Raw genomic sequence first — 12,689 nt, 5'->3', positions numbered from 1 at the left:
ACTACATGAAGGGAACTACAGGAGTTGCTCAGGCACCCATCTACTGGGGAGGGTGCCTTTCATACAAGAGGTCTCCCAGTTATTGGCTGGTGACATTTTTAAAGTGTGTGCGCTGCCCCTTTAAGAACAGGGGAGCGCGCCGCCGGGAAGCCTGTGTGACGTGTAGAGATAACAGGGACTGGAAGAAAAAGACGGGGAGTTCACCACGCAGCCAGGGTGGCGAGTATGTCGGCGTCCCTGCATGGAGGAGAAAGAGGGATGATGCAGGGGCGCCGGCTATAGTGTTACACAAAGCTTCTTTATTTGTGGGTAATTGCAAAGTCAAAGATAGTGGTTAAAAGGTCATGACTAAGGGTGTAATGCACTTGAAATGCATAGATGTCTTAACCCTGCTATGCACTTTGTATTTACCCACAAATAAAGAAAGTTTGTTCACTCGTGAAGTCAGAGAATCCATTTTCTGCATTGATGTTACTCCTCCAGGCAAATACGTTGCTTCTGCTCCTAACAACAAACACATCTGATAAAGGTTTTACTACACATCTAATACAATGCCTGCCAGTGTTCTGTTGACAAGCATAATACACTGCAATACAGAAGTATTATAGCGAACTATGGCCCCGATTAATTAAAAACAGTTTTCACCAGAATTCTGGCATAAAATTGTTAGAGAGGTCTCAAATTTTTGTGCAACTCATACTTTTTGCTGTTATTTTATACGGGGCTTAGTCAGAAGGGGTTATATCCATAAAAGTGGCACAAATTACAACAAAAAGTTATTCCAGTCTCTGTAGTACATTCCTCACACTAGGAACGCCAGCAGAAAGATGCTTTAAAAATGTATTAAGCGGTGTATGCCTGAATCTAGTGCCATTTCATCCAGCGCATGCCTCATTAAGAATGGCAATATGCCAGCCTTGAATGAATTGAAACCTACATGTAGGCCCTCGCATGTGCAGGCACAGACAGAATAGGACCCTGCAAGAGCAGTATATGGATGCTTTGCAGTCCAATAACTCATTATAATGCACCCTTTACATGTCTATGACAAAAGCTGCTTTGAATGTAGAAGTGGGTCCCTTAATCATTGGGACCTGTGCGATTGCACCAATAATATGCAAGTCGCTGGGTCCTCGACCTTTAGTAGGCCAGGAGCTTGCTTAGGGTCCCTGTATATACCATGCTTCTGTACTTATTCATGGGAGATTGGTAATTTACAAAAGACTGCAATACTACAATATTATGTTTTATTGTAGAGGAGAATCACCCCCTTTGTCTGGGAAAGTAAATAAAATCTGAAAAATAATTATTTAGTATAGTTATGGGCATAATTCTCCAAACTAATAATAGATCATAATATGGGCATTATGGGCAGCATGGTGACTCAGTGGTTAGCACTGCAGCCTTGCAGCGCTGGGGTCCTGGGTTCAAATCCCACCAAGGACAACATCTGCAAGGAGTTTGTATGTTCTCCCCGTGTTTTTGTGGGTTTCCTCCGGGTTCTCCTGTTTCCTCTCACACTCCAAGGACATACTGATAGGGAATGTAGATTGTGAGCCCCAATGGGGACAGTGCCCATAATGTCTGTAAATTGTCTGAATTGTAAAGCGCTGCGGAATATGTTGGCGCTATATAAATAAAAAGATTATTATTATAACATTCAACCCTTGCTGTGTACACCGAAATAAAAAAAAAAAAATTGTAAATATGGTAAAATGAAAGGGGTCATTCAAAACACAATTAGCCTCACAAAAGACAAGCCCTCATATGGTTAGGTCAAGAGAAAACGCGTATATTACTTACCGGTAATGTGTTTTTTTGGAACCATGACAGCACCATACAATGAGAGCCTTCTGCCCTTCAAGGACAGTAAACCTTCAAGATAAAAGGCGGCGCCTCTCTCCGCCTCAGTAGGTTTACAGAGCATGATAGGACTTTCCGCTTAGTGAACACATATATACAGTTGTGCTCAAAAGTTTACATACTACGGCAGAATTTTTTCCTTTCTTGGCCGTGTTTCAGAGAATATGAATGACAGCAAAAAAACTTTTTCTCCACTCATGGGTATTGGTTGGGTGAAGCCATTTATTGCCAAACTACTGTGTTTTCTCTTTTTAAATCTTAATGACAACCAAAAATATCCAAATGACCCTGATCAAAAGTTCACATACCCTGGTGATTTTGGCCTGATAACATGCTCAGAATTTGACACAAATGAGTTTGGATGGCTACTAAAGGTAACATCCTCACCTGTGACCTGGCTGCTTGTAATCAGTGTGTGTGCATAAAAGCTAAGTGAGTTTCTGGGATCCAGACAGACTCTTGCATCTTTCATCCAGCCACGGACGTTTCTGGATTGTGAGCAATAAGGAAAGCAAAAGAAATGTCAACGGCTCTACAGGAAAAGGTAGTTGAACTGTATAAACACAGGAAAGGGAGTCAAAAAGATATCCAAGGAATTGATAATGCCAGTTAGCAGCGTTCAAACTGTGATTAACAAATGGAAACTCAAGGACTCTGTAAAAAACAAACCACGGTCAGGTAGACCAATAAAAATTTCAGCCACAACTACCAGGAAAATTGCTCGGGATGCAAAAAAAACCCACAAATAACGTTAGCTGAAATTCAGGACTCTCTGAAAACTAGCGGTGTGGCTGTTTCAAGGTGCACAATATGGAGGCACTTGAAGAAAAATGGGCTGCATGGTCGAGTCGCCAGAAGAAAACCATTACTGCGCAAATGCCACAAAGTATCTCGCCTACAATACGCCAAACAGCACAGAGACCAGCCTCAAAACTTCTGGAACAAGGTAATTTGGAGTGATGAGACCAAAATTTTACTTTTTGGCAACAACCATAAACGGTACATTTGGAGAGAGGTCAACAAGGCCTATGATGAAAGGAACACCATTCCTACAGTAAAGCACGGAGGTGGATCGCTGATGTTTTGGGGGATGTGTGAGCTACAAAAGGCACAGGAAACTTGGTAAAAGTTGAAGGAAAGATGAATGCAGCACGTTATCAGCAAATACTGGAGGCAAATTTGCACTCATCAGCCCGGAGGCTGCGCTTGGGACGTACTTGGACGTTCCAATATAACAACGATCCAAAACACAAGGCCAAGTCGACCTGTCATTGGCTACAGCAGAACAAAAGTGAAGGTTCTTAAGTGGCCCTCTCAGTCTCCTGACCTCAATATCATTGAGCCACTCTGGGGAGATGTCAAGCGCGCAGTTCATGCTAGACAGCCCAGGAATTTACAGGAACTGGAGGCTTTTTGCCAAGAAGAACGGGCAGCTTTACCATCTGAGAAAATAAAGAACCTCATCCACAACTACCACAAAAGATTTCAAGCTATCATTGATGCTAAAGGGGGCAATATATGGTATTAAGAACTGGGATATGTGAACTTTTGATCAGGGTCATTTGGATGTTTTTGGTTGTCATTAAGATTTAAATAGAGAAAACACAGTAGTTTGACAATAAATGGCTTCACACAACCAATAACCATGAGTGGAGAAAAAGTTTTTTGTTATCATTCATATTCTCTGAAACAAGGCCAAGAAAGGAAAAATTCTGCTGGGGTATGTAAACTTTTGAGCATAACTGCAATTAACTTAACACTTTGATAAAGGTGAAAACTAAGGAACCCACCACCCGAAGGGCGAACAACTTAAGAAATAGGGGGGGGGGGGGGATATTAGGGAGCTGTCATGGTTCCGAAAAAACACATTACCTATAAGTAATAAACGTGTTTTTCTGTCACCATGACAGCACCATACAACGAGAGAATTACAGAGAATGTACATTCATTAGGGAGGGACCACAGCCTGTCGAACCCTTCTACCAAACGTGAGGTCAGAGGAAGCAGATAGATCCAGCCTGTAGTGATTATAAATGGTAGAGGGGGACAACCAAGTCGCAGCCTTACATATATGCGCGATGGATACTCCTGATCTTTCCGCCCAGGATGTTGCCATCGCTCTTGTTAGATTTTCTGGAGCCGCTTTACCTGCCCCTAGGTAGGCCATCGTGATGGGTTCTCTTATCCACCTAGATAAAGCCCTTTCCCAGACCTTCAACCCTTTCCTAGAACCCTGCAAGGAGATGAACAGCACCCTATCCCTCCTCCACGATTCTGTGGACTCAAGATACTGCAAAAGGCACCTTCGAACATCTAAAGTGTGAAACTTCAGTTCCTTTTCATTCCTAGGATTAGGATAGAAGGAGGGGAGGGAGATTTCTTGAGACCTGTGAAATTTAGTCACTACTTTAGGTAAAAAAGGCTGGGTCTGTTTTTAAAATTACCTTATCCTCTAAAATCGTAGTAAAGGGGAGATCTGCTGATAGGGCCTGAATATCACCTACTCTACGAGCATATGTTAGGGCTATGAGGAGCACAGTTTTAAGGGTGACTATTTTAATCGACCCTGCAGAAAGGGGCTCGAAAGGTGTTTCTGCTTGAGCGTTTAACACTAAGTTCAAATCCCAGGAGGAGCTCTTGCCACCGACATAGGTTTGGCTCTAACACATGCTTTGATAAATCTTGCCACCAACATATTCCCCGCTAGATTGCAGTTATAAAGTGCCCAAAGGGCCAATACCTGAACCTTCAAGGTATTAAATGAAAGCCCCTGTTCCTGTCCTTTCTGGAGGAACTCTAGCACTGCTTTAAGGGGTACTTTTCCTACTGGAGAGGACCCTGTGGATGATATAAATTTCCCCCAGGTTCTACTGTATATTTTCGTAGTAACCGGCTTCCTACTACCTAATGTAGCGCTGGCGTCCCTGCCCTCTGCTAGGCAGGGACGCTGCTCCCCTCACCGCTCTGCTCCGTGCCCGGCGTCCTCTCCCCGCTCTGCTGTCAGCGCGCGCTCCTTCCCGGCGTCCTCCTCCTGCTCTGCTCTCAGCGCGCGCTCCTTCCCGGCCCCTGTGCTTAGGGCGCGCGCGCGCGCGCTCCCCTCCTCTTAAAGGGGCCGCGCGCGCCGTCCTAAGGAGTCCCCGGCCAATGGCCGGAGGACTTCATCATATATAAGGCACCTCCTCCAAAATGGAGGTGCCCGAGCAATGTTGTTTGCACCTGTGTCTCACCTGTGCTTCAGCCCTCAGGTCCCGCTGCCAGTTACCTGCCAGTTTCCTGCCAGTTACCTGCCTGATTCCTGCCTGAATACTTGTTACCTGTCTGCCAGTCTGAGGTCCGACGGTCTGCCTTACTACTCCTGTCAGTCTGTCTAAAGGACCAGCCTGCCCGCTCACCTGGGAGCGCACATCAGCTACCTGCCTGCTTTCCTGAGGTCCGACGGTCTGCCTTACAACTCCGGTCAGTCTGTCTATGGACCAGCTTGCCCGCTCACCTGGGAGCGCTTCTCCGTTACCTGCCTGCTTGCCAGCCCGGAGGCTCCGTTGTCACGTGCTGTGACCACCAGCTATTCCAGACTCTTGCCCGCTCACCTGGGAGCGCTTCTCCGTTACCTGCCTGCTTGCCTACCTGGAGGCTCCGCCGTCACGTGCTGTGACCACCAGCTATTCCAGACTCTTGCCCGCTCACCTGGGAGCGCTTCTCCGTTACCTGCCTGCTTGCCTGCCCGGAGGCTCCGTTGTCACGTGCTGTGACCATCAGCTACTTCAGACTCTTGTCCGCTCACCTGGGAGCGCTTCTCCGTTACCTGCCTGCTTGCCAGCCCGGAGGTTCCGCCGTCACGTGCCGTGACCACCTGCTATTCCAGAGACTCTCGCTTGCTCACCTGGGAGCACACATCTACCATCTGCCTGCTAGCCTACCCGGAGGCTCTGCCATCACAGGTCGTACCTTCCCTTTACCCAGAGACTGCCCTGATCACTTGCCGTATCTCCCTGTCCGTTCATCCAGAGACTGCCACCCGCTCCCTTACAAGGGCCACCCCCTTGTATAGTAGCTCAGAGGTTCCGCCTCCCAGACCCGTTACACCTAACAGAGAGGAAACCAAGCCTGAAGAGAATCCCTTACCTTCTAACAATGACTTCTCAAGTTCCAGGCTGTCAGATGCAAGCCTGTTACCTGGGGATGGAAAATAGGTCCTTGAGACAGAAGGTCCGGGATCTCCGGGAGGATCCAGGGCTTCGTGACAGACATCCTCCTTAGCTAGAAGAACCACGGTCTCTTGGGCCAGAAGGGGGCTATCAGAAGCACTTTCGCTTTGTCTTGCCTGATTTTCCTCAAAACTGCTGGTATCAGACAAACTGGGGGGAAGGCATATGCAAGACGGAAGTCCCAATTGATCAGGAACGCGTCTACCGCTTGGGGATCTTCTCTCGGGTTGAGAGAACAAAAAAATCTTCCCTGCTTCCTGTTTATTCTGGTGGCGAATAGATCTATGCCTGGATGACCCCATCTGTCCACGACTTGTTCGAACACTGACATTTTCAGGGACCATGCCCCCTGCTGAAGCAGTCTGCGGCTCAGGTAGTCGGCTTTGACACTGCACTTCCCCTTGATGTGTAAGGACCTGCCTGCTGGCGTTCTTTCCCGGTATCGCCCCCTCCAGTCATGTGACCGGCCCCCGTCGTCAGGGCGCGACTTTCGGATTCACGCTACCTGATGCCGGGCCAGGACGAACGGCTGCAGGCCACCTTGCTGTGAAGGCGCCGCAGCCCACGCCTCGTCCACGGGACGGAAACCCATCGGGCCCCGAGTAGCGCTGCAGTTTCCTCAGCGCCGCCTCAACAGAGGCTGTGCCCCACCGGACCTCTGACGTCCCAGGTCTGGGAATCTTCTTTTCTTCTTTGGCCGTATCTGGAGGCGGAGAGAGGCGTCGCCCTTTTTTTTTTTTTTTTTTTTTTTTTTTTTACCTTGAAGGCTTCCTGTCCATGAAGGGCGGATCCCCTGTCTCTTGTATGATGCTGTCATGGTGACAGAAAAAAAAAAAAGTTGTTGCTCTTGGGAAGGTGGTGGAGGAAAAAAATAAAAAGACAAAAAATGCCAAAACTATGCTATATACAGCTCATCACGCAAAACAGCAAGTTCTTATGCAGCAGCCAGAAAAATTAAAAGTAGCACTCCTCCCATCAGCTGAGGGAAACGATTTTGAAAATGCCAAAAGTCACAACATTTTTGCAGCTTTTAACAGCAATTTACCAAAAATTCTGACGGAATTACTTTGATTAATCCGGGCTAAAGCGTTTACATCCATCGGTGACTGGAACAAAGAATGATCGGTGGGGGTGTCAGATTAATACAAAGATGCTTGGGACTAAAAATCTCAGTATTAAGACAGCTTGGTCCTGTCCAGTCAGTTAAGTCACATTGGATGCCACACCATCCATAATCAAGTGGCAGAATCCCATCCATATTCCATGTAACAATATCCAAAATATAGGTCTTACCTTCCGAGGCGTCAGATCACAGAAAAGTATTCCAATTTCATGAATATAATAGAGTCCAGAAATAATATCGACTGCAAATTCTCTAATCGTATCTTCAGGCAAGTGCTCATCCTGACCAATGACTGTTTCCAGTGAGCCTCCTGTAATGGATTGTAATAGGATTTATACACAAGGGAAAGAGACAGGCTTTCATACGGCATTGCAAAACAGAATAGCAATCGAATCAGACGTAAGCACATCATTAAGATGGAAACTGTTCCTCAGCCCCAGTGTATACTGATACTGCCACATGGCTGCATCCAGAAAGAGTGTTCCTATGCCTACTTATTTCTCACGTCTTAGGAATATAGGGTAGTTTAACCATAGGTAATGTTATGGGGGCATGTAGAGAACCTTCTGCGGGTTGACACTGCCAATAGGGTATGGGAAGCAGGTGATCTGAGATATGCTTCACATGCATGCACAAACTTTACAAAACCATCATGATGTCCTATTTAATGTTATTTTGAAAGACTTCATATTTTTTGGAAACGCATGGAACGCTTAAAAATAATCAAAAAGGCACCTAGAAACAAATATTAAATGAAATTAGATGCAATTATCTGCCTCTCTAGCACCAAACATCTCCTTTTACTTTCCTGAAGCTCATTTGCCATCTACCCACATGACCTTCATAGACAATCACTGGCCACAGAGCTTAATGCAGCAGTGTAGCACATAAAGACATCAGGACTGAAGTAAGTGATTGGCTGCAGCGGTCATGTGGGTGATCATTTGTAGGGAAGTAAACAGAGATCATTCAAAAGCATTGGAAATTCCTTTGTTTACAAAAAAAGTTTTATACCCGGTGTGACAGTCACTGGTATGATATATGAGGGGAGGTATGTGTCGCACAGGTTGCTAGCCTGTGTGAACTGAAACCAATGGACTTTCTGCCAGCATGGTGGGTTAACTCACTTAAAGGGCGTGGTTTTAGGGGGAATGACAGTGATGGGAGGGACGTCATTCCCCATACCTCCACCCCAGTTTGTGACTGAGCATCGTTTAAATGTTCAGCCCTGTTTTTTTTCTTCTTAGAGTTATGTTTGGAGAGGCAAGGTCTCCAGACTGGACAGCCATAGCTCAGGAGGGAGCTGAAGGCTGGAAATAACTTGTGTGTGCGACCCTCACACACATATATGGACTGTGCTATAGTTTATCTTTTGTTTTGTTGTTTAGCCAAGTAAGGCTGTATTTATTTTGCTGGAGTGCAGAGCTTTATGCTGTTAATAAAGCCTGCAAGGAAAACCCGGGTTCCTGAGTCTACTTCCGGAAGTGGCCGAGCGAGTCGTCCTACCACAGTTGGTGGAGAATGCGGGCATTGAACCCGGGGCCTCACACAGAGACCAGTGGATGTCCTGGGTAAAGGCCGCCAGCGAGCCAGCGAAGTCCGGCAGCATGGAGGAGCTCGTTAAGCACCTGGCCCAAAGACAGCAGAGCATGCAGCAACTGCACTTGCAGACCCAGCAGAGCATGCAGCAGCAGCAACGGAGCAGCAGCAGGAGACAAACTTCTGAAACAGCAAATCCAGCAGCAGCAACGACAGATGGAGCTCCTAGCAGGGAAGATCCGTGGCAGGACATCCGCTCCACCCCCAGATCCAGGTGAGGACGCACATGTCAGGAAAACGGTAAGGAGAACCTTACAGAAGATGACCCCGGGGGATGACGTTGAGGCGTTCCTGACTGTTTTTGAAAGGGTGGCGAGGTAAAGAGGATGTTAGACCTCGGTGTGATAGAGGAGTCAAAGAGTGGATGGTCGAGCCCCATCGTCCTCGTGCCAAAACCCAAAGGAGAGTGGAGTTTTTGTAATGATTACCGCCGGCTGAATGAGGTGTCCAAGTGTGACGCATACCCAATGCCCCGTGTCGATGAATTCATCGAGAGGCTAGGACCGGCGAGGTACATCACAACTCTGGACCAGACGAAGGGCTACTGGAAGATCCCCGTGTCCCAGACGGCCAAGAAGAAGACGGCTTTCTAAACACCTGATGGGTGCTTCCAATACACTCGGATGCCGTTCGGACTACAGGGGGCCCCAGCCACCTTCCAGAGGGCTATGGATCGGATCCTAGCCCCACAAAAGAAGTATGCCGCAGCCTACCTTGACGACATAGTAGTCTTTAGCCCAGACTGGGCTAGTCATCTACCTAAACTACAGGCCGTTCTGGATGCTCTAAGGAAGGCAGGATTTACAATAAATCAAAAAAAAATGCACCGGTGGAAAAGAGGAGGCCAAGTACTTGGGCTATGTCGTCGGGAGAGGCGAAATAAAGCCGCAAGTTAATAAAGTGGAGGCAATGCAGACCTGGCCGAAACGGCTCTCCAAGAAGCAAGTGAGAGCATTGCTGGGAATGGTGGGATATTACCGGCAGTTTATCCAAAATTTTGCCATGATGGCCGCGCCACTGACGGATCTTCTAAAAGGCACCAGATCAACCATGGTGAAGTGGACGGAGAAAACAGACTGCATTTCAACTGTTGAAGTCAGCACTGTGTAAACAGCTGGTCCTGGTCGCACCAGACTTCAAGAAAGATTTTGTGGTCCAGACAGATGCTTCAGAGGTTGGTCTAGGAGCCGTACTCTCTCAAGTGATAAATGGAGAAGAAGATCCCATTCTGTATCTGAGCCAGAAGCTTTCGTCCTGCGAGAAAAACTACGCAATAGTAGAAAAAGAGTGTCTAGCCATAAAATGGGAAGTAGATACACTAAGATACTACCTATTAGGCTGGAAATTTAAGTTATTATCAGACCATGCCCCATTGAGATGGTTGAGGGAAAAGAGGGGTAAAAATGCCAGGGTAACTAGATGGTTCCTAGCTCTTCAGGACTTCAACTTTCACGTAGAGCATAGGCCCGGGAAGTTACACGGAAATGCTGATGCCTTTCTAGAATTCCTTGTCTGGTATCGGAAGGTGCCCAAACTCCCGGCTTTGGGCAGAGGGGGGGAATATGTGACAGAGTCACTGGTATGATATATGAGGGGAACTGAAACCAATGGACTTTCTGCCAGCATGTTATATGCAGGTGGGTTAACTCACTTAAAGGGCGTGGTTTTAGGGGAATGACAGTGATGGGAGGGACGTCATTCCCCTTACCTCCACCTTAGGGTGTGGCTGAGCATTGTTTAAATGTTCAGCCCTGTTTTTTTTTTCTCTTAGAGTTGTGTTTGGTGAGGCAAGGTCTCCAGACTGGACAGCCATAGCTCAGGAGGGAGCTGAAGGCTGGAAATAACCTGTGTGTGCGACCCGCACACACATATGGACTGTGCTATAGTTTATCTTTTGTTTTGTTGCTTAGCCAAGTAAGGCTGTATTTATTTTGCTGGAGTGCAGAGCTTTATGCTGTTAATAAAGCCTGCAAGGAAAACCCGGGTTCCTGAGTCTACTTCTGGAAGTGGCCGAGCGAGTCGTCCTACCACACCGGGCAAACGTACGGTAACTGGCTTGGTGTGCTTGTCAACAATTCAGACGGGTGCTGGAGCGGCCTTTAGGCCACGGTCCCACTATCACTATTCGGTCGGTGTTTTTTCTCAGGAGTGGGAGCCAAAACCAGGAGTGGGTGACAACTGAAGAATTGGTGACTTGTTTCTATTATACCTTTTCTCTGATTGTTTCTCACCTGGATTTGTCTCCCACTCCTGAGAATAAATACTCACCGAATACTGATAGTGGGGCAGTAGCCTTATAATGCATGTGTTACTCTCATCAGTAACACAGACCAAATTAGTGCGTGCCGAGATTTTTTCCACGCAAACTATTGGTTCGTGTGGAGAATCAGCCATGTGCACTGCCACAATGTGTTGTGACGCTCAATGACAGCACACGGACCCATTGTACTCTTGTCTGAATCAGACCTAAAGGTTATTAGCAGACACGCATCTCATTAGGACAAGAATATCATTTCAGACGCCCAATGCTTTGATATAGAGGCAGCTGCACGCCAATATCTGCACTATAGCAGGAGGCTCGGGCATCTTTCCCATTTGCATGAAACATCCCGGCACTGCTCTGACTGATTAAAAATAAAGATTACTTTATTTTTAATTTACAGTAAATACTTAAACTGAAATTGATGAAGAGATCAGGCGCTGCCAGTGGTTCTGCCCTCTCCCAGCACTTTATATCTAATTTCATTACTTCCCTTTGAGTTCACATGAGTTGATTCTGGGAACGGCACCAAGTGAGACAATAGAAATATCCCAAAGCCAATACAATATCAATAACCCCGAGAGTAACTGTTCTAGAAATCAAGTGTGACAAAATTACATTGTAATGGTTGTCTTCATGATTGTAGGATCAGAGGACAAACCGTACCTGTGCAAAGCTCCACAACAAGCCACAGATGGTTACTAGTCTCATACCACTCGGAAAATGTCACCACATTCTTGTGCTTTATGTGGTGTGTTAGGCGGACCTAAAATGAAAAAAAGAACGAATAAAAAGAGAATGAATAACAGTGATACATAACTGATAAGATGTCTATGAATTAGGAGAAGCAGTACACATGCAATAATGACAAACATAATAAACTATGTATTGGTTACAATATTTTCCAGAAGTTAGGGGCAGCCAGACCAGGATGTGGAGTACATTACTATGCCAGGAGGAGCTTTTAGTGTATATGCTCTAATTATATGAGGCCTCGAGTTATCACCCCATACACATGAATACTGGGATTGGATAAATGTGTATGTGTTACTGCTAAGGAGAAAAGGCAGGGGCCAGACAACTCAGCAGAAGCTTACTGTCACCATACTGTAGAAGGATTTCCTGGGGAAAATGGCTCCTTCCCTGTCCCTCAAGCTAGAATATCTCTGTTCCCCAGATTACCCCTGATGGTGGGGATGCTGGGGTCTCGTACCTCGCTATGCTCTTACATGCAAGCTTAGCTATTTCTCCCCCTTCCCTCCACCCAGGGAGGTATCGGACTGAAGTGTATAGAATAACACAAACCTGACAGACAGGGGAAACAGACAGGAATAAAAGAAAACCACAATCATACAAATATATTCACAAAACAACCGAGTGGAAATCAATGGAACAGTAGGATGGACAAACCAAATGGGAAGAGGATAAGGATAAGCATACAAACCAAATCCACACAGAAATCTCCTGAAAATAACACCAACCGACTGCTACAAATTTGGAACTCTCATTCAACACTCAACCAGGAAGTTGTAAGCCATCACTGGCAACTCCCTAGTGCAAGTGGTGAGCATATATACCAAAGAGGAGTGGCCAACACAGAACAGCTGAGACAATTCAGGATGGACAGCTCCAGGAAATA

The 12,689-nt window shown here is 46.5% G+C and overlaps 1 protein-coding gene across 7 annotated transcripts in view; it reads right to left on the bottom strand.

Annotated features, from left to right (window-relative positions):
- ULK4 (unc-51 like kinase 4) overlaps window positions 1–12,689 on the bottom strand; it is a 988,030-nt gene that overhangs the window by 921,010 nt on the left and 54,331 nt on the right. For all 7 annotated transcript variants that reach the window (XM_073678125.1, XM_073678126.1, XM_073678132.1 and 4 more), the window contains 2 exons: window positions 11,717–11,816; window positions 7,362–7,501 (listed from right to left, as the gene is read on the bottom strand). In XM_073678125.1, coding sequence (XP_073534226.1) covers window positions 7,362–7,501; window positions 11,717–11,816 — 240 coding nt within the window. The remainder of the gene's footprint in view (window positions 1–7,361; window positions 7,502–11,716; window positions 11,817–12,689) is intronic.

This window comes from Phyllobates terribilis, unplaced genomic scaffold, assembly GCF_046119375.1.
Source record: "Phyllobates terribilis strain yellow unplaced genomic scaffold, ASM4611937v1 Scaffold_4__5_contigs__length_816908805, whole genome shotgun sequence".
Taxonomy (NCBI): Eukaryota; Metazoa; Chordata; class Amphibia; order Anura; family Dendrobatidae; genus Phyllobates; species Phyllobates terribilis.
This window is presented reverse-complemented; position numbering and strand designations above follow the sequence as displayed.